At 36.2% G+C, this 24,564-nt stretch overlaps 1 protein-coding gene across 1 annotated transcript; it reads right to left on the reverse strand.

Annotated features, from left to right (window-relative positions):
• Positions 1–995: 995 nt before the first annotated feature.
• LOC117119823 (nucleolar protein 4-like) lies at positions 996–20,373 on the reverse strand. Its single transcript, XM_033264761.1, has 3 exons — positions 19,572–20,373; positions 5,436–5,576; positions 996–2,979 (listed from the first exon to the last, which is right to left on the reverse strand). The coding sequence occupies exons 1-3, from the start codon at positions 19,854–19,856 to the stop codon at positions 2,722–2,724; spliced, it is 684 nt and encodes a 227-aa protein (XP_033120652.1). The 5' UTR covers positions 19,857–20,373; the 3' UTR covers positions 996–2,721.
• Between the last annotated feature and the right edge of the window lie 4,191 nt (positions 20,374–24,564).

Raw genomic sequence — 24,564 nt, forward strand, 5'->3', positions numbered from 1 at the left:
CTCGTCCCGGCCTCTTGCGTGATATTCGTTCTTAACCCCTACGTGCTGATGCGTGTCTCCCGGGACCCCAAGTCGTATCCGCTGTTGGTATTGCACATGCAATATCTGATGGAAAGTTTGAACCCGCCCAAAAGGTTTATGAGGGAAACGTTGACAGTTATTCATTGAGTACGAAACTGTCATCTTCCACTAGGAGCCTGTGAGGCATCGACGAGAATAGAGAAGGGGAGGGATTGGATAAACGAAGTGAATGGGGGGGGGGATGAAAGGGAACGACTAAAATTGTATAGATGTACTGCAATAGGAATTGGGGGTGGGGAAAAGACTCAAACAGTTGTAGAACAACATAAAAATGATAGTCCAATATTTTACTAATAATAATGTACAATATTCTTTAATTCAGAACCAGGAAATTATGTGTTAAAACGTTTATAATAATGTCAAATATGTGTGCAGTTTTATGTAATTATATTATATTTAAACTTCGATTCATTCACTAAAGTAGCATAATTATTTAGAAATGACTACGTTAAATATCGTGTGTTATGATACAGAACGATGAAAAAATGAATGAAAGGGTGGACGAATGGATGGATGGATGAATGAATAGGAGGATGAATAAATGAATGAATAAATGATTGAAAAAATGAATAAATGAAAGAATGGATGAACGAACAAATGAACGAACGAACGAACAAATAAATGAACGAACAAACAAATGAATGAATGAGTAAAATGAATAAATGAATGAACGAACGAACGAACACACGAATGAATGGATGGATGAATGAATGAACGAACGAATGAACAATCGAGTGAACGAACGAATGAACGAACGAACGAACAAACAAATGAATGAACGAATGAATGAGTGATTGAATGAGTAAAATAAAATAGATAAATGAATACTTTAATTGGAAAGCAAAAAAAAAATAAATAAAATTGAAGGAAACAATATTGAATGAATGCATGAATTGTTAGCTATATTATATATACATGCATTTATAAATGGATTAATAAATAAATGAAAGGATTAAATAATAAATGAATGGATGAGCAAAATAAATAAAAAGCGAATGAATGAATTATTTTTTAATGTGATACATGATAAGAAGGCGTAGTGAGTATATAGATTCACTCCTGGCTGAATTATTTACGAAATCAGTGACGTCAGAACATAAATTATAGTAAATAACTTTGTAATATTAGTAAATATTTTGAGTCTTATATTCATAGAAAAGGGATTCATTCATAATCTACGGCGGTGAGACCTCCGGGGTTACTCATAGTTCTTACAGATATACAATGCTTCCTAGTGAATTTAGGATAAGGCAGCCTGTAATACATATAATCAATATGTTTACTAATATCGCTATGGATATTTTTATATAATCTCAGGTGGCCTGATTCATGCTTAAGTGTTTCAGAGACCACCTTAAATATATGTATAAAATATAAACTATACACTGTAAAAATAGCATGGAGGATTTCACAAAGCTTGTACCGCTTTTAGTGACACGTTTAAAATTAAGCTAAACGTGTTTAGGCCTGGCTGTTATGTTTAGGTTCCTGATGTGTTTAGCAATAAATGTGTTTATGTATTTGACATCATGGTATCAAATACCTAAGCACATTTGATGCTAAAGACGTCAAGATCCTAAGCACATGAAGCTATGCCTAAACACGTTTTGCTTTTAAACGTGTCACCAAAAGCGGAACAAATCCTTCAAGCTGTTTTTTTTAAGTGTAGCGTTCTGTACTGTGATTAAATTAACTTAAAGTGGCGCTCTCATAACGTGACGTCATGCTGAATTCACACATGTGTATTGGTGAAAACATAAACGTTTTGATTATTTTTTTGTAGTCGATATATTTTTTTATACCATTTATCTGCAGAATTCGTAAGCGAACCAAGCTCTCTGGATGTCTTTGATTATTGTTTTTCTTTTCTGGTGCTATTTTTGTTAATTAAATCTCAATATCCCAGTTTGTTTGAACCTGTTCGATACAGTCACAACATCCGGCGTCGATTCACATTATTTTTATCTAATACGGTATCTAGCGATTCCTCTTACTTCGGAAAGTAATTACGGAGATTAAACGGTTCGAACATTCTAATGACCCCTCTGTTCTCTCTCACTAGCTAGGGTTGAATTTCCTGTTGGCTAGGTTATAGAAACTTCTGATTTCCCGAAGCGAATCGGCTTCATTTGTGCCGCGTACCGTCTTCATAGGCGGACTAATTAAACGTAAGGATGGTGGCCTAGGAGTACGCAAGGGAGGGGCTAAAGAGCTTGTTTCCGAACAGGTGCTGTCTCCTTATTTCATCACGCGACATCTAATTGCATTTCACGTAGCAAGAAGGAGATTAAATTTTGTAGATATTTTAGCATCTTTCGAGAATTAACACTCGAATACGGAAATTGAAGTTCAAGTTCGGACAATCAAATCATAAGTTGGTGATCTAAGATGATTCAACTACTCAAAGAAAAAGTTGAAAGTTGAAAAGCGCCCTCTGTAAAGATTATCTATTATCGGCCTATTACGTCATCATCTTCAACAGAGGATTGAATGACAATCAGTGTCATCAATCCGTAGCAAGAAAACATTACATTTTTTTTTAATTTGTGATCTGATATTAGTTTTCATTGTAACGATGACTGTGATTGGTATAATAATAATAATAATAATAACAATAGCATATTTTTTGGAGATCCGGTTTTACCAACAACCAGTTCGAACAATACCTACCTCACCGACAATGTCGTATCGCAGCCTATTTATCTTAGTGAGGTATGTGGTGGTTATTGGCATGTTGTAGTCGATGGCTGTGTCTTCACTTGCAACGGGTCCACTGTTGGTCAAGCTGGGTTCGTTGGTATTGTTCGGCGACAAGTGCATACGTTTCAGACAATCACTGCAGTTCATTAGGAAACGCGATACGGCTTCACGCGGCAGAAACGCGTACGTTTCGGCAATCTGAAAGCAGGACAGATGAGAGCAATGTGAATAGAGTAGGCCTACTAATATAAATAATAGGTCTATTAATATCAACAGGCATCTGTAAGCTTAATTTTTCTTTTGCAGAGGATTTCTCTGCTCTGATTAAAATGTTACATTTGAATTTCCAGGCGAGACTATACCCAACACACAGCCTCAGAAATACCGGGATGGTCCGAAGTGGAAATGGTATTTATCTCAATGTTCTTATTTTGACTCTTCTTTTTCATTATAGTAATTTTTTTGCCATGTATGCAACACCTTTAGCCTTTTGTGTTTTAGATTTTTTAGAACCACAAATGATGCAGACTTATGCTTGTGAACATCAGCTCTAAAGAGAGGCTCAGATATGCCAAAATATATCTCTTCAATAAAATAAACTACCACCATCATATTGAAATTACTATCTATGACCTTTTGAAATAATTAATATTTACATTTATAAAACTCATTAAAATGAAAAGGTTAAGAGTATTCTCATAATAGGTTGACCATTGCACTATATGCAAATCCGTAAAATGTGTTTCATTTGTATTCATGCTCTATTAAAACACTATGAATCTTTTACTTATTTTTTTAACTATATACTGGCGCTATGTAAATGTTCTATTCTATTTTATAATTATAAGACCTACTACTGGTATTACATGCTTATAACGAACATGATATTTAATATTAATTATTCCTTTATTTCATATATTTAACAGTTATTTCTCTTTATTTAACATCAATTTATGTTGTTACTATAACAATTTTTAGTAAAGTCTAGTTTCCATAAAATCGCTCCATACTTGCGACGACTCATTTCGAAGACGCTGATTGGCTGGCCAAATCAGAAAGCATTTCCAATTGCGTCGGGGACAGCTACGCAGTGCAATGATTGCAGTGAAAACGCTGTGGAAATATTGTAGCGATTTTATGGAAACCTGGCCTAAGGTAACTAAACCGTGCTTAAAGTTAACAATGATGTCCTTTGTCCCAAGATTTTCATTGTGAGACTGACAATGTTGCAAATGATATATCACCTTACTCAAGCCTGTTTAAAGTTATGTACCCATTCAATGCTATTGACGTCTCTTACACGTCCACATAAATTAAAACACGTAGTTGGCTCGGCATTATGGTATTGTTTACAAAGCGTTCATTTTAAACAAATTTTCAAATTCCCATCCAGCGAAATGCATCAATCGCCTGGTGGTTCTAACGTTAAAACCAGGCTCCGTAGGAATTTTTTTTAATATAAATTGTAGAACTGATTTCTCTAAAGACACAAAAGCATATTTGACGAAAGACTCGGAAGCGGTTAATGAGATACAAATTTTTGAATATTTTAAAAAGCGGGGTGGGGAGGGGCATAACAACCCTTTTTTCAGCCTTTTCCCAGTTCTAAATATCCAAAACTCTGTATTTATTTTCATTAAACCGCTTCCGAGTTTTTCGTCAATATGGCTTTATCTTAAAAAATAAGTTCTACAACATATTTATATACGGGCGGCATGGTCCATAATTTTCTCCAGAACCTGACTTTAAGGGACTGTAATGACGTCATTTCTATATCACTTTCATACTAGGCCATATTTTTGTATAGTAAACAACAATGAAAATGTAATTTGTTTTGTTTTTCGCCACTGCGCCTTCAACACTCTCATAAAGCTGCAAAGTACATTTTATTTTAGCATTTTTATGATCTCAGCATAAATATTTACAAAACATAAATGAAGGAAAATATATAATCTATTAAAAAGACAAAGAGGGGCAAAGGCATGAAACCATCGGTTATGTCTGCATCCCCAACAGACCGTAGAAGTCCAAGAACAATAATATGCTTCATTATGTTTTCATTCCTATTTTCTGGAGAGGGTTTTAGCCTTATGTAAGGCAAGACGGCATAATATCGTGTAACAACAAAATAATTATGAGGTCGATTCCAAAATGAGCTTTGTTCGTGGACTACCCCGTCCAATACGGTTGTCGGCCTAAAGCGATGCGTGTCCTTTGTGTTAACGTATTCACTATAAACTATAAAAACTACAATTATTCAGGATAGAGAATTTCAATATTCATAATAGTAACACTAATATTACTGATAATAATAATAATAATAATAATAATAATAATTAATTATAATAACAATAACAATATCGATAACAATAATAACAATTAGGCCTATAACAATAACAATGACGTTGACGATGTTGACGATGTCGTCGCTGACGGCGACGACAACGATAACACTAAAAATAACAACATTAACAATGACTATACCTACAACAATAACAATTATGATAATTATTAATATTATATGTATACATTACAAGAGATCCATGATGCCAAATCAAGCATTCATTTGCAATCCAAATTTCAGTGAGCGTTAACTCGCCTTTTGTCAAACAAAGTAGGTACCTCTTGGTACCTATTTAATTGATGGAACTTACAGCTTTGTAAGTGCGCTTTTGGCCAGCGTGTTTGCCCCCTTTGCAATCGGATTCTACATGAACTGCATAAATGATGTCGAAAAAGTCCTCAACTACGGCCACTCGCTTATATCCACGGTCGACTATCATTCCACTTGATTCCTGAAGTAGAAAAAAAAATAAAACAATTAATTATGAAAACCAGAAGCGAAAAGACTAGGTCACAAATAAAAGAAAAAAATATTGTGCGGGCCACTCCCGACCAACCCAAAATGTACGAAATTGATGTTCGGCATTTTATTATTTTTTGTTTTTGTTTTAGTTTTTTTTTTTTTTTTGACTACAACGAAAAATATTTTGTTGGACATTAGGTGATGCGACAGTGTTATGCGATAGTTTTGCTTTTCCTACCGACCTACCAATTTTTTTTTTTTGGATTTTCTCAAAACGTGCACGACAACACAAGAATTTTTTTGGTCCTTATAGAATAGACCAAATCTTAATGATATCGCGTTATTACTGAACATGAGCTACTAAAGTTTGGAATATCGTATCACAATGCTTGCATCATTTTTTTAAAAGTTTCCCTCATATAAATGCCTTATAAAAGTTAAGCTTTTAATAATGACGATTCTTTATTTATTTTAATGAATACTACACGATGATTGATGAAAATAAATTGCAAAATTGATCTAGGTTGTGATAAGCCCCAAAATTAAATCTATCCGCTGGCCGTTTTGAAGAGATGTTGACTGCGTGAAAGAAAGCTAGTGGCTGGTATAATATCGTTTGTCCACCTCAACTTTATTCTTTGAATAATAACTACATTGATAGGCCTATACGTTATGAAAAATAAGATATAGCCAGGCCTATGCAACATATTTTAAGTTCTAAGATAGCATAAAGCAATATATATGATGAGATTAATTATTGCAATGTGACATTTATAATAATGACAATCTGAAAAATAATTGTTAATAGTATTCTATTTTATGGCCATTAATTATGATAAAACAAATTCTATTCTAATGTTCCAGTCAATTTCAATTACAAATCCATCTTAATAGTAGTAAACTGATTCAATTTGAATGATATCTTAACCAATTTGAGTTGCCCGAGAGAAAACAAAACAATTACCGTCGCCTACGATTATGACTTTCTCACTGACAAAAAGCAGAACAAAATATGGTTTCGTCGTCATCTTGACTAACTTACATTTCAAAATTGAACATCTATTGCAATAGAAAAATACCGCCCTCACCGAGAGCAAACATAGAGTACATTAATTTTTCTACTTATGATGACGTTTTGTTTATTTTGATGCTATGATGATAGCATTCAAAAGGTCAAATATAGATACACTTCTATGAGACAGGGGTGTAAGCTTCTTTGAATAATAATTTACATCGCATGTGCAGTAGATCATAGATGGCGCTGTGTAATATTTGGACAAATCGGGTTATGAAAGGAAATGATTGTCAAATTTAAAAAAAAAACGAGTTAGTGGGCTATCTACAAGAAGGTTGGCATTGGCAACGAGAGAAACAATTTAAAATCATAAAATGGGAGTCATCACGTAGTCTTTTTATCATCTGTATTATGTGTGTGTGTGTGCGGTTTTTTTTTTATTGTCTTACCTTTTATCGATGTAAATGTTGATGCAATTCACATTGTACTGCCAGATCAAAATGTTGTTAATAATTAACCAGAATGAAATCATCTTCTGGTATTACCGCATTTGTATGGTGGTAATATCAGCGTTTAAAAAATATTATATGCGAACAAAGTTCTGAATCAGATAACTTCTCTACCCCTCCAACAATTGGAATATATTAATTCGAATTGGAAATAGGGCAAACAAGTTTTATCCAAGCAAAGAACATTTATTTACTGAAGCCTACCAGGAATTTTTCAGTCAGCTCGCCCCATAGATCTACATTTTGTTGGTAAACTGTTAACCATATTAGGCGTATTTACATCTTGGAATATTATAAAACCGTAACTGGGCGATTAAAGTATAGGGTTACGTTTTAATTGTAACTTTAATTCTAGGTCTATACGCAATTGGACTAGTTTAAGTGTGCCGACAAAACTATGTATGCAATAATAATTAACTCAAATACCAACCGACTGACAACTCTCTGATGAAAAAAAACCTTCGAAAAAGATATTAACAGAAATTTTAGAATTTAAAGTAGGTCTAATATTCGTTTCGGGGAGAGAGTCCACAACGAATTAGCAACGGCAACAACGAGACTATCACGTTAGCCTGGATAGAGTAGACTATTATAGTTGTATAATGTATTCAACAATCAACACGATATTTTATCAAATTGCAATAACAATAAATCGAGCCCATTGTTATTTTGGCAAGACTGTACAATCATTTCTATCTTTCAATCCGTCATCAACTTAACGAAACGCAAAGCTGAAACGGAGTGAGAATAACGATAATATAATTTAACAGCAAACGAGCAGGAGAAAGAAAACATGCATATTTCTTCAGTATGTAACACCTAACACGATTGTTTTTGTAATGCAAACTGGGCATTATGAACGCAGATTATGAAGAAAACGAACACGATGAAAAGCACGATGAAAGGCACCATTAAGAATAAAATCCATCGTGGTATTCACGTTCCCTCCGATCTCGCCGCCTCAATTCATCCCCTTTGTCTGTTTATCACGCGCCAGTACACGCAAACAAAAAGTGGTCGCGTGCCGAGAAACATCCCCTCGGGATGATGGACTATCAAATACGGTTTGCCACGCGTGGGATTAAGTTAGGTAAGCAAAACGGTGCAGTGTTTATGAAATCGTTTTAATCTTAAATAGAGTAATACGGGGCTATTCTCCTTGCACGTTGTTAGCTTGAATGTCTTGCCCACCGATATAATAAATGGAAATTTGTTAGTTGGAATTCAAATGAAGGAGCGACATACGTGAGGAACTCGATGCTCGAATTGAAGTGAAGAAACTACTATGATTTTAACTGTCAATAAACGCTACTGGTTACAATATATATAACATGATGACAATAGGCAAATGATGATGATGATGATGATGATGATGATGATGATGATGATGATGATGATGATGAGGATGATGATGATGATTGATGATGAAGATGGATCACAAAAATAGCAATAAGCTTCATTGTTTCATTAAATTATTGAACTCATTTAGAAACATTCATATTTTCAAGTGAAAACCATCACTGAACTTTACACCATCGTCGGACGCAAAAAAAAATAAATAAGAGACAAAGCAAATGCAATACTGTATCGTAGTCGGATATAACGACCCATTGCTAGCCCATTAGTTATGACTCGAAGCAGTGAGGCGACGTCGGATCGATATCGCCCGCATAATTAAGGCACGGGTCAAGCCTCGTTCTGCGCACGAGACGAACAATGCATACAATTTCTGAGGCTTCGGAGGTGTTTTTTTTGTGCAAAGTAGCAGTTTGCCACACTTGATTATTACATTCTTTATTGTTGAATAACACCGGGACATTATGTGGTTTCCAGTGGCGTTCGATCAAACGCTGGGGCGATAATACCGGTCACATTATGCATATATTACTGCTAGATGCATTCGTATATTAGTTACATACGGGTTAATCATCTGTGGCGGTTGGCCTATCGTACGTGTGGGAAATATATTTTAAAGATCTGTAGATAGAAAACCCCATTAGCGGTTGAAAACGAGTGTTGATGAAATCGTCCATTGCTAGTACGGTATATCATCAAATTCAGACTTCAGGCATACATCTTTGCTTTTCGCAAGTAACCTCTATTTTGTTTACCGTTAAATTGTGTCGTTGGATTAATGCGTCTGAACACCTCCCAAAGGTTAATTCTGTAATCTACCCAACATAGATACCCTAACGTGTATTTAGAGTGACTAAATGTATAATAATGTGGCTTAGCGTTGATTTTGTAGGACTTTTAACACAATGCGCTGGACGTGTAGGCGTAACCACGTCATTGGTGAACATTAAAATACTTACATCGACGTTTCGGTATATCATACACATGATTGTGCCGTCCAATGGCCAATTATAGGCCTATAGGCTTGTCACCTTTCTGATATCTATAATTATTTTTACCGATCACCAAAATCTATATTGTTAAAATATAGACCCTCATCAACATATTGGGTGAATAAGGACATCGTCGGGGAAGTCAATTCTTGTCGGGAAAACACTGATATGAAGCAACATTTTTTTAAACAGCACTTCCGAGCATCTAAAGCATCAAAGCTGCCTATCAATTTTAAAGTTGCTCACCTCACTTCCAACCAATATGGGGCTGAGGTGGGTTTAGACCACCGTCCGAGATTTTAGGACAATTAATCGAAGATTCTCGGGTGCGGCAACCTTGCTGTACCACACTATAGCGGTTCCTCTTTACATTGCTTATTACTCGAGCCTACACTGCAGCACCCGGTGTTCTAAAAAAAATACAATCTCCCATCTTAAGTTTTAAGTTTAAGAAGCAGTTAAGAATTATTCCGGTTATCTGACAAAACTAGTGTTTTAAGATAGCAGGTCAAGTAAATTTAGGATAACCTGTTTTTACTTTCGTCTGTCGGCTCGAAAAGAAACCACTCTTTCAGGATAGTACGGTTTCATTCGAGATAACACTTACATTCCGACTTACGTTATCTTTGATGATTATGACAATGTGTCAGCATAAATATTATTTTTATTTTATTGTAGCATGGTTAAAATAATGCTACACAACTATAATCGAACGTACGGGGTTTAGTCAACAAGATTCCGTGCATGCATCAATTTGTAGAAACGGTTTAATGGAGGGCTAGCTTGAATCTAACACTGGCTAATATGAATTTATTAGAAGATTGAAAATTGTTAGTATAATTAATTTTCTATTTCATGGTAATAAATGATATAAGAAACTTGATTGTATTTATATAATTTATATATATATATATATATATATATATATATATATATATATGCCTATATTTTATAATATTTTTATTTTATTCCTTCCAGCTGTAAAAGTACAATGATACAACAAACATTTAAATATTTTCACAGGACCACATGCGTTCATTTTGAAAACTATTCCCACTTTAGTTTGCAAACCTCGAAAAGAAGCCCATCTTCAAAAGTAGCTCATTTCGAAAAGAAACCCATCCAAAAGGGTCCTAAAGTCGGGCCTAAATTAGAAGAAGCACAGGGCTTCTATTCAAGGTTTTACGGTATATTTCAAGGACCATGTTATGTTAACCATGGATATCACCCCATGAATTAATAATGCTATTTGCGGAAGGCGAAAATTTAGGCCTATATCATATTTCACAAAATCTTTTATAATATGTGTGGCACCTAGTGTAATTATGCAGAAATCATTGTGCCGCTGGTAAAATAACATTTTAAGATAATTGAGATGAACTCGAAATGATTTAATGGCAACACTAATACAAAGTTCAGCGATCAAAATGGGAACATTTTTTCCGAGTTGCTAAACTAGGCCACAAGCATGATATACCGGGATACACGTCGGTGGCCTAGAATTTCGACGATGACTTCGGGCGGAATATGTACACAGTCTCAGAAACTGTATTGTATTCACGTGGGCAATTTGTTCTCACGAATATAACACAGAAAAGACCAATTATATTGAACGGATATCCAGACTTTCAAGGTAGTATTAAAATGGGGTAACCAAGTCTTCAAATATCCCGAAAAATACAACATTTCTGTAGTGCCTAATAATTTGTCTTGAGTGCAAAATATGGGTTGCTTATAAATTACAGGTACAGGATAAATCAACTGTGGGATTTCAAACAAACGGGACATGATGAAGATTAACGGGCCACTTTTTCTTAGTTCTTACAATAATTTTTCAGTAATCGGAAAAATCTGAGTTGTCGATGGACAATGTAACCAAAGATCCCGATGGAAAAGTCATTTGTTCTGGGCATTAGACCTGTTCATTAATGGGTAAAGACCTAAGATAAATTTCCGTAGTATTTTTAATGAAAAGAATGTCTGTGTATGAAACGTCAAAGTTTCGCAATTGCCGAGTACAACGATTTGAGTTTAGCTCCCTCATCTGTGACCTGATAAAAAGATGTCGCTATCGAAACGCCGTTGTTAGGCCTATATACAAAATTGCCTATACAAAGATACTTACATTTTCAAAGATGCACAACGTAACAAATGAATGTGTTCAGGTATTTGATATGCCTACCTAAGCACTTGTAATGCTAAACACGTCAACATAACAAAACATTGGGCTTTCACCATAGCTAGTAAACTTGTAGCCTAAAGCGCAAAAAGATTGTGTGGAGCATTGTATTAAACACAGTGTATGTAGAATTATAATATATTAAAATTCATCATAAGCTACTGTACATAAAATCGGGTTGAAGGTTCACCTTGACGTCTCAATATTGCATGAACCTGAAAATGTTAAAACATCAATTTGATTACACTTGATTTTTTTATTTTTAATATTAAAAACCGATTGGCATATTGACTTTACCATTGATGCCACTACTAACGGGGAAGATTTCTAATCTACTAATCCACGCTCCGCTCTTGACTATAATATATAGTCAGAAGTACAGTAATATTAAAATGTGCTAATTCTCCATTTATATTATACACTATGTCGAAGGTTTAAACACAAAGGTCAACACAATGTTGTCCCACTTTTGGTGACATTTTTTAAAGTGTAGGAAGTGTTAAATCCCCCACGTTGCGCATACCGGTATTAAAATATACCCAGTATCGTAACGCAATGCGCTCTCGTGCGGCGGTCCGCAGGGCCCTCGACTCCTAGGGTCCCCGGGCTGCAACCCATAGGGTCTTCGATCTAGCACCCTGACCCAAAAGAGCTTTGTTGATGCATAACAGAATATGTCTCTGACATCGACTGTAGGCCATATACCATATATACCCAGTGACGGATTAAGGGGCCCCTATGTTTGTCATTCGTTGGTTCGATCGTCCATTCGAAATTCGGGCGAAGAAAAAAAACGAAACCAACAAGATGACATGCTTTAGGCTTACCAGAATGTTTTTCACACTTTCGCGGTGTGTTTTTTACTTCTTTCGCAGAATGCGCTGTAGCCCACAGGACGTAAGGTCAACTTCAACTTTCGTAGGTGATCGTCATTATAAGCTCCGCCTGCCTACAAATGCTAGCCTTATCGTGTTTGTTTTAGTTGCACTTTTCACTAGAAACGCGTTCCGAAGGAATTTAACCGTTTTTAAAAAACACTGTTTTTGGCATTATTCAGCAGAAATATGCCCTAGGACACAATCGGAATGCACAGCGAGGAGCTCGAAACCCATCCCTTGGTTGAAAGTCCGACGTCGACCACTGCACCAACCGCCCTGTAATCGTTTGCTTAGGCTTGTAGGCCTATTTGGATTCAGTCATAATACATTTACGTTTTTAGTGGTTAAAACCTTTCTATACTCCATGTTTGGTCCGTACGGTATACCAGCATCTTCAAAGTACACGAGAGGCGATCATTGATCGTGGATGTAAATGATTTACCTCTTGAAATTGAAAATTAATTCCCCATGCGTCAGGGTCGAGCATTGGATTATGTAAATTAGCACTGTCCTGGTGTTTTTAGTCATTTACGCCAGTCAGTCCGGCACTATTAACCCTAATTAAAATATGGCAAGCCTGCTATAAGCCTAAAGAAAGAGAGGCATTAGGCTTGTCTATATAGATATAAGGAACTCAAAGGATCCAACAAGAATTCCTCCTTAGGTTGTTCTCTGAGTAGGGGACCAGTTGTCTGGACTAGGCCATTCAAGTAATTATCTATTTTTCTATCTATTTTTTCAATGGAGAAAAAAGAAAATTATATTCAAATTTAAGTCCGACAGTGCCATTCGTGGCCATTTGGTAGGTGCCATAATCATACATTTTTAAACTCAGCCCCCATAACCATGGTGGGGCTTAGGTCCCCCCATGGCCTTCTTTATTTGATTTCTGGATTCGCCACTGACAATGGTCCGTCTTACGGTGCAATGACAGTAGTAGCATGCTTTGGTCAAATACAGCTGAATTAATAAGAATGAAAAAAAAATTATTTGTCGGAAATGTCAAGGTTGTATAGTTCTTTCCACCAAAATGGTTCCACACGCGCACACACCGCCCCCCCCCCCACACACACACCGAAAGAGCGCTACCGTGCATATAGGGCATATTATTGAGGATGTTCATTGTGTTGGTAAGAGCAGAACAACTTATGGAGGTGGGTGTGGTAATTTCAGATTATCATGTGTTTAAGATACTACCCGTTTGTGATGAAGTACATGAATTCAGCTCAAATGTGGTGTAACCCCGCTTCCCAAACCTTTTTCCCCTCTGCGACCCAAGTTGTGATTTCCCACACTAGCCACCACCCATCTAATAATTTCATAGTAAATTGCACAACGATTTTTATAATATCGATGCTCATTTAAAAAAAAAATGACTACTCGACATTGGTATTCCGTCGATTTTTCCGACTATTGATCAGTGATTGATCCAGGAATTCGTCATAGAGAAGGGTGAGATAAAGGGTCTACCCACCTCAGGCCCAGTATGGCTGGGGCCGAAGTAAGAAATGTTATGATTATGGCACCTCCAGGATCACCGGAAATGGCCCGCTCAGTGTTAAATTTAAATACTATTTTCTTTTTCCCCCACCCATTAAATCCACCAGTTATTATCGTCCCTATTCGCCACACTGGGAAAATGATACTTTGTGACTTATAATGAAATACAATAATATTGTGTGACCCAAATCTGAATGACAACCAAAGTTTTCGTCTCGTTCGATTTTTCTATAGGCCCATTTTTTGTGTTTAGATAATTTGTATTATTATTTAGAGCATAAAGGTCAAGACATAAAACCTTCCCAAAATTCTTTAAGCTCCACGGTCTCATAGTTGTCAATAGGCTAAAGTTTTTGCTACCGATTTCCCTGATGAAAATAAATTGTCAAAATAATCCCAGCTTCTGACCAAGCGGTAAATGTACATAGGGTCACCGAAAGGTCACTTTAACGGAGACAAAATTCTCAGACGATCAGTCCCCGTGACGTCAGCATTAATACGGCCACGTGACGTGTACTGAGGACGTCTTAATGCAGTAACTACATCATCGCAACGATGTCAAAATAGAATCCAATTATATAGATGTAGAAATAATGGCTCAGTTTTATGGAATCGTGTCATTTGTAGGGTTGAAGCTAGGAGGCGATGAGCTAGGCCTGACGCAGCCGAGTTCTGTCAAGATCTGTGGGAATTTGGCGCACTGGTTTGTGATTAGTGACTTCATTTCTGACACAGAGATATCGACCTAGAAATTGCGGTTGATTAATATGACGCTAATATGACAAGAAGTGCAATATTTCTTAAAATTTACTCAGCGATTCTAAAGTACATAAGTAAGTATTGTAAATATTATCAGAGAAGTTGAGTCAGAAGGAAACACGGCCCCTAACTTACATGTAGGTTGGTATTTAGAGATAAAATTTATATTAGAAGAACCCCTTCCACAAGCATTATAACCTGTTAAGTAAACTACAGTATTAGCACTGTGCCTAACAAGAGCATTCAGTGAGAGCATATCTCCCTTTCTAAAATAAATCTCCCAAAATGTTTCTAATTTACTTCAACCGCCACCACTACCCCAACTCACTTCACTCCGCTCCTCTTCAAGAATACACAGTAACTCGCCCGAACATTTTTTTTTTATTTCAAAGAGGGGCATTATTTCCACTTTTAGTCTGGGTTTTTGGGGACACTTTTTTAGAGAGGGCATTTTTAAATAATCATCATCCACATCCTACTTCGGATCGTAACCAAAATTTAAACGCTTCTTCATTAAAACATGACAAACTATTCTGGAAGTCGAATTTTGATCCATTGATCCATTTTAGAGATATTAAGGTCTAGGAATAATGGCCCACAAATGCACACCCGAATGGCCAAATGGCCCACAAATGCACACCCAAATTTGGATCGTCACCAACACTACATAATTTCTTCCTTGTACCTTGGTTAAACTATCACGGAAGTTTCATTCAGATCATTATAGATTCTAAAATATCTGGTCTGGGACACTTTTTTTTGAATGGTACTCATTTCCACACTACTCCAGATGGTCACCAACATTTAAACATTTCTTCATTGAAACATGACAAACTAATCTGTGTAGTGCTATTTAAATCCACTTATTATTTTTAGAGATATTAGGTCTGGGACCTTAGAATTTTAAATGATCCTCAAATTCACACCCGAATTTGGATAGTTACCAACACTTAATAATTTCTTCCTTGTAACGTGGTTAAACTGTCACGAAAGTTTCAATTCAGATAAGTTGATTATTTTCTTGAAATATTTGGTCTGGGACGTTTTCCTTTAAAATGGTTCTATCCACACCCTACTCCAGGTCGTCACCAAAATTTAATCACCTCGTCCTTGGGTCACACCGCAGCTGTTTTTGAGATATTTTGAACACATGAAACACGCACGACCTTCCTTAGAAATGTAAATGACCCTCAAGTTCACACCCGAATTTGGATCGTCACCAACACTTAATTTTTCTTCCTTGTTAAACTTTTACAAAAATTACATTCGTATTAGTTGATTAGTTTTTATTTTTTTTATAAATATCTTGCGCTTAATTGCTCTTAAATAATTGGTCCCAACACATCCACACCCTACTCCGGACTGTTACTAAAAATTTAATTATTTCTTCATTGAGTTATATCTAACACTTCAGGTTATTTTCAATTATGTCTATGCAGCCGTTTTTGAGATATTTTGAACACACCCACACACCCACACACACACACACACACACACAAACACACGAAAACACCAAAAAACGTGACACACACACAGAAACTTACACGACTGAAAACATATATCTCCTGGCGGAGATAATAATAACGATAGGAAAGATAGCAAACATAATGTGCCCCAATTGGCGCCTGTATAGGCAACAGAAAGTCTCGGGTCAAATCCCGGTTGGGGCAACGTTTCTAGGGAAATCGCTCTTAGACTTGAGTTTTGTTAAAGATGTAGGCCCTATTGTCCCATTCTAAATACCAAAAAAACTCATAAAAATATTTTTTGAAATTAACTTTTTGAAGTAACATAAAAGTTATCAACTTGAACTTAGAAATTAGTGTATTTAAAAATGTCTACCAATCAGTTTACAGCGAAAAATGATAGAAACACTTCCAGTCCGCTGGAAGTGTTTTATCATTTTTATTATAATTTTTTTGGTTTAAAAATCAGGGTACACATTTTTTTAATTCAATAAGTTTTATGCACAAGTTAATAATTTGTATGCTATTGCAATATGAGCAAGTTTATTTCAAAATTATTTTTATGATTTTTTGACATTAGCAAGGGACAATACATCTTCATCAGCTCCAAAACGATCAACACATCTTTAAGACAGTGACGTTGGGACACAAAGTCATCGTCGTAGTAATTAACGCAATTTATAGGCAACATATTATATGGTCATTATATACCTCATCACAGTTACCATCACCCAGCGGCGTAGAGATGAGAACGGGCCCCAGTGTAAAACTTATTGCCAGGGCCTTGAATGTGAAGCGTGAAAACCCAGGGGCCGTAGGCCTGAGTTATGAAGAGTGGGTGGAGGAGATGGAGTTGGGAGCCGTCAATTTCATTGACGGGTCCAGGAATTGGAAATAGAGAGACAGGGAGAGACTTTACCTTTCTGACCACCTCAACCCCTCCATGTTTGGTTGAGGTAAGACATTATAATGGCACCAGATGGCCGGAAATGGCACTCTTAGACTTAAAGAGAATATAATTTACTTTTTTCTCTATTATTTTCATAATTTTGAAAAATGTAAGGGGCCCGGACCACTGGTCTTACTTGAATCAACTACAGAATTGTTCCCGGTGGGGTAATAGTATCACCGAATGCTCCGACGTTTTAAATTTTCAGGAGCCTTATTTTGAATTTAAAGAATGAGAAGTCTAGGACTAGGTTATTTATTCATTTTTCATGATTCATGGCCTTTAATAAATAATAATGATAATTGGAATATTCGTACTATTTCAAAAGGGGCCTATGTGGTCTCAGAAGTTAAACTAATAAAAACAAGTTGGTGGCAGGTAAAATTAAACAGTTGGAGTAGGCTTTATAACATCATCACCATCATCATCATAATCATAATCATCATCATCATTATCATTATCAATGTCATGTATGAGTATGGAGATATTTATACCAGATGATCTCAATGACATTAGCGTTATAAGTTTGCTTGCTTAATACGTATCCTCGCAGCTTTTACTACTGCGCATAACTATGTCAAGGTCAAAGTATATAAGCAAGCATAATACTGCGGATACATCATGTGCATTTATTGAGTTTTAATAACAAATTTCCAAGATTGATTTCATGCACTATTCGGCAATTGTTTACCTTATAGAGACTAACAATTTCATATTAATAACGATACACAAAAAGGCATACGATACGATTTTGAGTGTTGCTTATAAGCCTTGACCTTCAAAATAGTCATGTACAGTTGTACTACTAGACGGTGTATTATATCACCAACAATAAACCTATAAAAGACTCGACCTGTTGGGATCGTTCACAGCCTGATCATCATAATAATGAGTATCTTATGCGGAAGATGGACTTCTCCGGGAAATAACGAGTGTTCCACGGAACTCGAATATTTATCTAAGCATCATCAACTTAAAGAAATTGTCTTACATTTCGGGAAAATGTGTATCCCTCATTTGTCACGTGGTTTACACAAAGAACGTACAGACACGAGTCTGTCCGTAAGTGCTGTAAGTGTTATGAAACAGTTGCTATGCGACCATCAGCCTTGATCAACTTCATATCGTTGTAATAACTATGACGTCACCCGAAAGATCGACAAGCGATCGAGTCTTCATCGCATTTGTGGCATGGATACGAAATGATCAATGCATGAAACAATGAGAGGAAAATCAATTATATTGGAGTAGGTGAGGTATGGGGGGTCGGCGCATTATATTATGACAATCCTGAACCGATGGGCCTCGACTGAAGCAAGATAAAATACCAGTAGTAGGTGCTAACCAGTGGCGTATTCAAGTGGGTGGGGGGGGGGCGAGGGGGCTTCCCCACCATATTTTTTACAAAATTATAATAAAAATGGAGAAAAAAAAAAATAATAATATTTAAATTAAAGTCTATGAGTGCCATTTCTGACCAACAAGAGGTGCCATAATTATAAATTTTCTGACCTCAGCCCCAACCATGGTGGTATAGACCCACTATCTGTGAAAGTCCTCCCTCCCTACCCCTCTCCTCTATTTCAAATTCGTGGATCCGCCACCGCCACTGGTAGCATCTAGTAGAGAGGACGAACCCATTACAATCACATCATTACATTATGTACTCTCTATTTTAACTATCAAAACTAAACATAAAACGAAATATGAACCACATGTACAAAATTACACACCTACTGTACATTGTGCATGTAAGTTTCTGTCTCTTATACACATCTAGATGTGTATAAGAGACAGATATTATATGGTCATTATATACCTCATCACAGTTACCATCACCCAGCGGCGTAGAGATGAGAACGGGCCCCAGTGTAAAACTTATTGCCAGGGCCTTGAATGTGAAGCGTATATAGGCCTATATATGTGTGTGTATGTATGTACTATATTAATAATCAAATATAATATAATATAACAAATATATAACAATATACAGGCTTCTAAATTCATAAGCATATTAAGGCCTATAGATATGGCCCATGTGTAGGCCTATGTGTAATGGGCATACATTTAAACTCATAAATTCGAACATTGTTTATTTTTTCATAATAGGTCTTATAATCTGGGACTAAATAATCTGTTAAAAAATTACTTTTATATTTACTTTACTTTATTATTACTAAATATTTAAAATGGTAATAAAATGTGATAGTGATACTTGTTGATAATCGTGAAAATCATCATGATGAAACTGACAAAGGTATCAATGTTTTTATTAATCACAATTTGCTATTATTTATCATAAAGTACCACTGATAATATTTAGTATTATGAAAGAAAAAACAAAACAAAACAAAACAAAAAACAAAAATCGATTGTCTTACTGGTGATTTCACGGGAACATATATTACGTCATCGAAGCTTCCTTCGGAGTTTCCCTCTTTATCCTTTTCTGGTCCCAATTTAAATCCTTTTGCTTTTAACCAAAAACGAAATTTAGCATTTTCCGTGGTCGCAGGTTCGTCACCTCTGAGAAAGGCGGCAATCCGGTTATATTTTTTCTGTGTAACAGTCTTCGTTTTGGCACCTTCGCCATAATTTAATTCGGCCCAAGTCTGGTATGTTCTCTTTATCTCATCCTTAGTAAGCACTGGATCCATTGCCGACATCTTTATTGCTTTCGTTTCGAACTGACACGCAATGAAGTTAATATTCTGCGCGGGTCGGTCCAGTAACGCTTTTATTACCTTTACCGTCGAGAAACGTTCGTTGGACAGATATGGGGAGAAGATTGCTTTCAAGCCGTGTGCCGATTCGTTTCACCTGCTAATAGTTTTCGCTACACGGTGGCTAGCACGGTGAAAATACTATAGCAGCCATCAAATATTCAGGTTTCGGACAAAATGACTTGAATACATAATGAGCACGTTACGAGGGGCCTTGTACATTGACTATCGGCCGGATGGTAACGCGTGTGCTGATTGGCTAGCGGAGACAAAAGTATCTATGTGACGTCACGTCGATGCCAGCTGTCCCATTTTGGAATATTTCATATTCATATCATTACTGTAATATACGCGGGGAATTTCTCGCTTGGCGGATTTCAGGTGGAATTGAGTCGTGTGGCTTGTATAGGCTTATCGATCGACGTAATTACCACGAACGTCCCGGGCTAAGCGTTCGCAAGCAAGGACTTGACGTAGTTCTCCATTTTAGATAATAACAAAATCCTTGTAACTAGCATTTATGATAGGCAATTACATCGGCTAGGCCGGTCTTTAGCTTGGTGATTGGAGCGCGCGACGGTTGGTTGGGAACGCGTATCGGTTTACGTACCAGCGACTCTGTGGTATACCATTTTTGTGCCAATATAAAGGTCGCTCATGAAGCGGCAATTTCCTTTTCACTTGGCCAAGCAGAATCGATAAACGAAGCAGTTTGACTTCTTGTATGCTTGGAGACGTGATATTACTGCGTTTTATAAACATCATATAGCATAAAAGGCCTATTATTAATATTATTCTAGGCCTAGGCATCATAATTCCATTATTTCTTCCCTATCATAATTCTGCAAACTACCATAGGCCAAAAATGCACAACGGATTATTTCATCTTTCTCTTTCTTCGTGACCTTGAAAAGATGATTATATTTCGTCCCGTTTAAAATAGAGATTTTATCCACTTACAATCACCTAGAATATAACCTGTATTCGTCGGAGATATATATCTTTGCGTTTGTATTCCAATGAAGAAATATCTTTTAATAGTACTTTTAAGTCTATTAATTCATTAAGCTTATGAAATCATAATTCTCCGCCTTATCATGTTATGTAGGACTATACATAATATATAATTTTATATATAGGCATAACAAGATAAAGCAGAGAAATATAACATATTATTTAATGATTCATATATAATAGGCCTACTAATAGTAAGACTAGTAATAATAATATTAGAGACCTCTAGGTGTTTATACATAAAAGAAAAATATAGCTTTAAAACGAGTTTCGACTCTTTATACACCTAGGTTTCCCCCACGTATCTCAATCCACGTAATTGCCAAATTAAGGTCTCTATTGTTTAAAGACCCCTCCAACCACCTCTCTGTGGGCCCAAATAAACATCTATCATTTATCTTCATAATAATAATAATAATAGTTGTTCTGATTAAAGGCCAAAACTGCTAAAGACCTGGAAAACCCAGATTCCAAATATGCGGTAGTCTTTGACTGGAGTCAGGCCTGTATTATCACCTTTATCATAGTGTCAACACAATAAATTAGGTAATGAAATGGCTTTGGTTGGATCGGTAAATAGTTTAGTTTTAGTGCAGCCTCAAGCGGCGTCCCGGCGACATGGTGGTTTATGCCAGTTGCCAGTCTGGTGAGAGGAGGGGTAGTGGTGAAGGGTCGTGGAATTGTCTCCAAACCCTCCGCTGGTGCTATAAATGCATTTCCTGTATTTGATTTATGCTGATAATCCCAGTCTTTATATGTTGTTTCTTGAATTCTATTGAGTGTTTCGTTAAAACTCACTTTTCATTAATTATGCCTCGCTTTCCTTACGGCATCATTAATTATTCTCTTCCTACCATTATTACTCCCTTTGTCTTATACTGATGTTTTGTCATGATCTGGCATTGCATTGCTCTTTCTATTCCGAATTTGTAAACTCGCCTGTATTGCCAGTTTCGGTTCATTTCATCTTATCTAAACTGAATCTCTGTCCATTGTACCATTCCTCCTAATTATATTTCAGTTCTTTCATCTGGTACCTTAAAAATAGTTTGGTGCTTTGTTCAAAAGCCTTTTGTGTATCGACTATCCATCGTTTTCGCTCTTTTCATGGTTATGGTCGGTGAAGCTGACCTCCAGGACCAGGGGTGGCGCCAAGATTTGCCTGACGGGGGGGGGGGCGTTTTCCCCAATAAGGGGTCAGATTTACCCGACGAAAGAAATGCGGGCCTGGTCGAGCTTCTATTAAAAGGTTTCGAAAGTGTTCCAGGGGGCAAAGCCCCCGAAAATATTTAGGGGGTTTCAAAGGCTTATTTAATCGATTTTAGAGTCTACTAATATGTAGAAAATACATATAAATTTTTTTCTCCCCGAAGAATTTTGCTTTTTCTCCCTGACCGGGGAGGGCTGTTTCCCCTCCCCCAGTCGGGGCAAAAAAGCACAAGCAGAATATATCTAGATGTGTTAAGAAAGCCCATTTAAACAGATCTCCCGGATGCGGAAATGAGAAATGAAGTTGAAATTGCAACAAAAAGAAATGTCGCTAATACACGTATAAAGTTTAAAAAAAAAAAACAACACGAGAAATCAATATATTTTTAATGAAGAGGAAAAAATGAAGTGGAAAAAAAAAAAAAAACGAAAACCAGGTTCACTACGACGTTATTAGTGAGACTTCAACTATGGCTGCAATGGTAATAGCGAACATCGCGACTCATAACCATTGCGCGCCATATGAGCCGGCCTTGCATAGGAAAGTGCATTTTCAGTTCATAACGATGCAATGACTGAAAGCAAAAATTGTACATGTATATCACGTTAGTTTTGAGTTTAACCATGGAGGAAATATATTTCCTCCATGGTTTAACCTAGCTGTAACTGGTTTAAGCGCTTTAGATAACGCAAATTGCGTTTAAATTAGGATCAGTTGACCCTGGGACGTTTTCCTTTAAATGGTCTTCATATTCACACCTTACGCCGGATCATCTCAAAAATTCAGTCATTTCTTTACTGGACATTTACAAACTATTATAGAAAGTTTCATTTACACCCATTGAAAACTTTTTATAGATATTTACGTCTGGGATCTCAAAAAATTAAATGACCCTCTAATTCACACCTTTGACTGATTCGTCGCCAGCACATAATACTATCTTCCTTGTAACTTGGTTAAACTTTTTCTGAATGTTTCATTCAGATTAGTTGATCCGTTTTCGAAATATGTGGTCTGGGACGTTTTCCTTTCAATGGTCCTCAGATCTACACCCTATTCCAGATCGTCACAAAAATTTAATTATTTTTTTACAAGACCTTTACAAAGTATTGTAGACTCTTTCATTTAGACCTATTGGTTTTTTTAAAGAGATATTTAGGTCTGGGTTCTCTAAAATTGAAAAGACCCTCAAATTTACACCCTTCACTGGATCGTCACTAACACATACAAATTTCTTCCTTGTAACTTGATTAAACTTTCCCGTAAGTTGCATTCACATCAACTGACCGGTTTTTGATCCGTTGTACACTGTTTGACCTTAAGTCACTTTAATTGGTCCTCACACGCACACCCCACCAGAGATTTACACTAAATATTAGGGGGCACATCCTTGATATATGGCCTATGCTTCGGCAAAGCACGGAAAAATTCTAAGCATGGGAAGTGACCAAAATGACGGCCAGAAAAAAAAAACAGTGCAGAAAGATAGGAAAAAATACATGCAAGAAAAAAGGGGAAAAAAATCAGAACAAAAACAATGGCTTTCCCAGTACTGCTGAGAAAAAAAAAATAATTTCTTCCTTGCAACTTGGTTAAACTTTCCCGAATGTTCATTTAGATCAATTGACCCGATTACGAAATATGTGGTCTGGGACGTTTTCCTTTAAATGGTTCTTAGATCGACACATACTGCAGGTCGTCATAAAAATTTAATTATTTTTTACAAGACCTTTACAAAGTATTTTAGAATGTTTCATTTAGACCCATTGGGGTTTTTTTTAAAAGAGATTTTTAGGTCTGGGTCCTCAAAAATTGAAAACCCCTCAAATTTACACCCTTCACTAAATCGTCACTAACACATACAAATTTCTTCCATGTAACTTGATTAAACTTTCCGATAAGTTTCATTCACACCAACTGACCGGTTTTTCAAATATCCGGTGTAGATTGTTTGACCTTAAAACACTTTAATTGGTCCTTACACGCACACACCAAATATTAGGAGGTACATCCATGATATTTGGCCTATGCTTCGGAAGTGACCAAAGTGACGACCAGAAAAAACAGTGCAAAAAGGTAGGGAAAATGTATGCAAGAAAATGTTTAAATGTAAAGATGCACTAATTTAAATATTCATCATATAGATTGTTAATACGGTAAACTAATTCTTTAAATGGTCCTCATATCCACACCCTACTTCGGATCGTAACCAAGATTTAAACCGTCTTCTTTATTAAAACATGACAAATATTCTGCCAATTGTCATTTTTATCAATTGATTTATTTTCGAGATATTCAGGTTTGGGAACCAATGGCCTTCAAATGCACACCCGAATTTGGATCGCCAAGAACACTTTTTACTTTCTTTCTTGTAACTTGGTTAAACTTTCACCAAATTTTCATTCATATAAGTTGACTAGTTTTTGA

This window comes from Anneissia japonica, unplaced genomic scaffold (genome assembly GCF_011630105.1).
Source record: "Anneissia japonica isolate Jap-2015-1 unplaced genomic scaffold, ASM1163010v1 scaffold724_len3256291_cov202, whole genome shotgun sequence".
Lineage (NCBI taxonomy): Eukaryota > Metazoa > Echinodermata > Crinoidea > Comatulida > Comatulidae > Anneissia > Anneissia japonica.

Coding starts and splice junctions, on each gene's coding strand:
- LOC117119823 (XM_033264761.1), bottom strand. CDS start 19,856: ATGTCGGCAATGGATCCAGTGCTTACTAAGGATGAGATAAAGAGAACA. Junction 5,577..19,571: donor ATGTTCCCGTGAAATCACCA/GTAAGACAATCG, acceptor TTTCTACTTCAG/GAATCAAGTGGAATGATAGT. Junction 2,980..5,435: donor AAAAGCGCACTTACAAAGCT/GTAAGTTCCATC, acceptor TCCTGCTTTCAG/ATTGCCGAAACGTACGCGTT.